A 1,035-nucleotide genomic window follows, 5' to 3' on the forward strand; every position below is an offset into this window, starting at 1 on the left:
TCACAGACATCCTTCACGCATGCACTCATTTGTTTGTGTGAAATATGGGGACATTACATAGACATTCATTTTGTAACTAACCCTAAACTTAGCCCTAACCTTAACCAGTGTGGAGTCTTGAAATTGTCCTGATTTGACATGCATGCACACACACAGACACCCCCCCCCCCCCCCCCCCACACACACACACACACACACTACTCCTCAGAAACCTCCTCTCATTCACACACTTACTGTAAATCTTGATACACGCCCCCATATTTACCACAAGACAGAAAGATTGAAGTATCTCTCCCTTGGACAGTGTGGGCTGAGAGCGAGATAGACACACACAGAACACACGCACACACACACACACACACACACACACACACACACACACACACGCACGCACACACACACACACACGACAGAGGAACGGAAGAAGGGATGCACTCGTGGGACAAGTGAAATCTCTACTGGAATGCCTGTATAGACGACCCAAGAGGAGAAACAGACAAGAGGCAGAACAGACACGGTGAACGAAACAGAGAGGAGGAGACTTTCCGGAGATAAACTACATGAGTCAAAAAAACGAGGGTTAGAATATTGAGATGTTGAAGATAACTGTGATGCTAATAGTTACGATGGTGATGAAGACGATGCTGATAATGACGGCGGTGGTGGTGAAGGTGCTCGGGGCTGAGGTCAGGGGTTTGTCCAACAGAACCCGGCACTTGTATCTGGGCAGCGGGGTCACACTGATGCCCTCGGACATCCCTGACGACATTGTCTACCTGTGAGTACACACAACATACACACAGCATACAACCACACACACGCGCACACACACACCACACTCATTGTCCTTTTTTATGTCTGTTGTATTGTTAGGGCACATTTCAAGGAGAATGCCACCTTCTTCTTATTTCTATTTAAATAATTGATATATATTATTCCTGTACCCTGGGATAGTTTAGTCAGTATTTGTGAACATGTACCACTCTCTACAGTATACGGCTAGACAGAAGAAAGCTATTTGATTTGGTCACCTGG

General features: G+C 46.2%; 1 protein-coding gene across 1 annotated transcript in view; it reads left to right on the top strand.

Moving 5' to 3' along the window:
- Positions 1 to 626: 626 nt before the first annotated feature.
- Positions 627 to 1,035, top strand: part of fshr (follicle stimulating hormone receptor) — a gene marked incomplete at both ends in the record, with an annotated part of 36,385 nt that continues 35,976 nt past the window's right edge. Inside the window, one exon of the mRNA XM_084323022.1 lies at positions 627 to 778. Within this exon, the coding sequence (XP_084179148.1) occupies positions 627 to 778 (152 nt within the window). The remainder of the gene's footprint in view (positions 779 to 1,035) is intronic.

Source organism: Notolepis coatsorum, assembly GCF_963971535.1.
Source record: "Notolepis coatsorum genome assembly, chromosome: 10".
NCBI lineage: Eukaryota > Metazoa > Chordata > Actinopteri > Aulopiformes > Paralepididae > Notolepis > Notolepis coatsorum.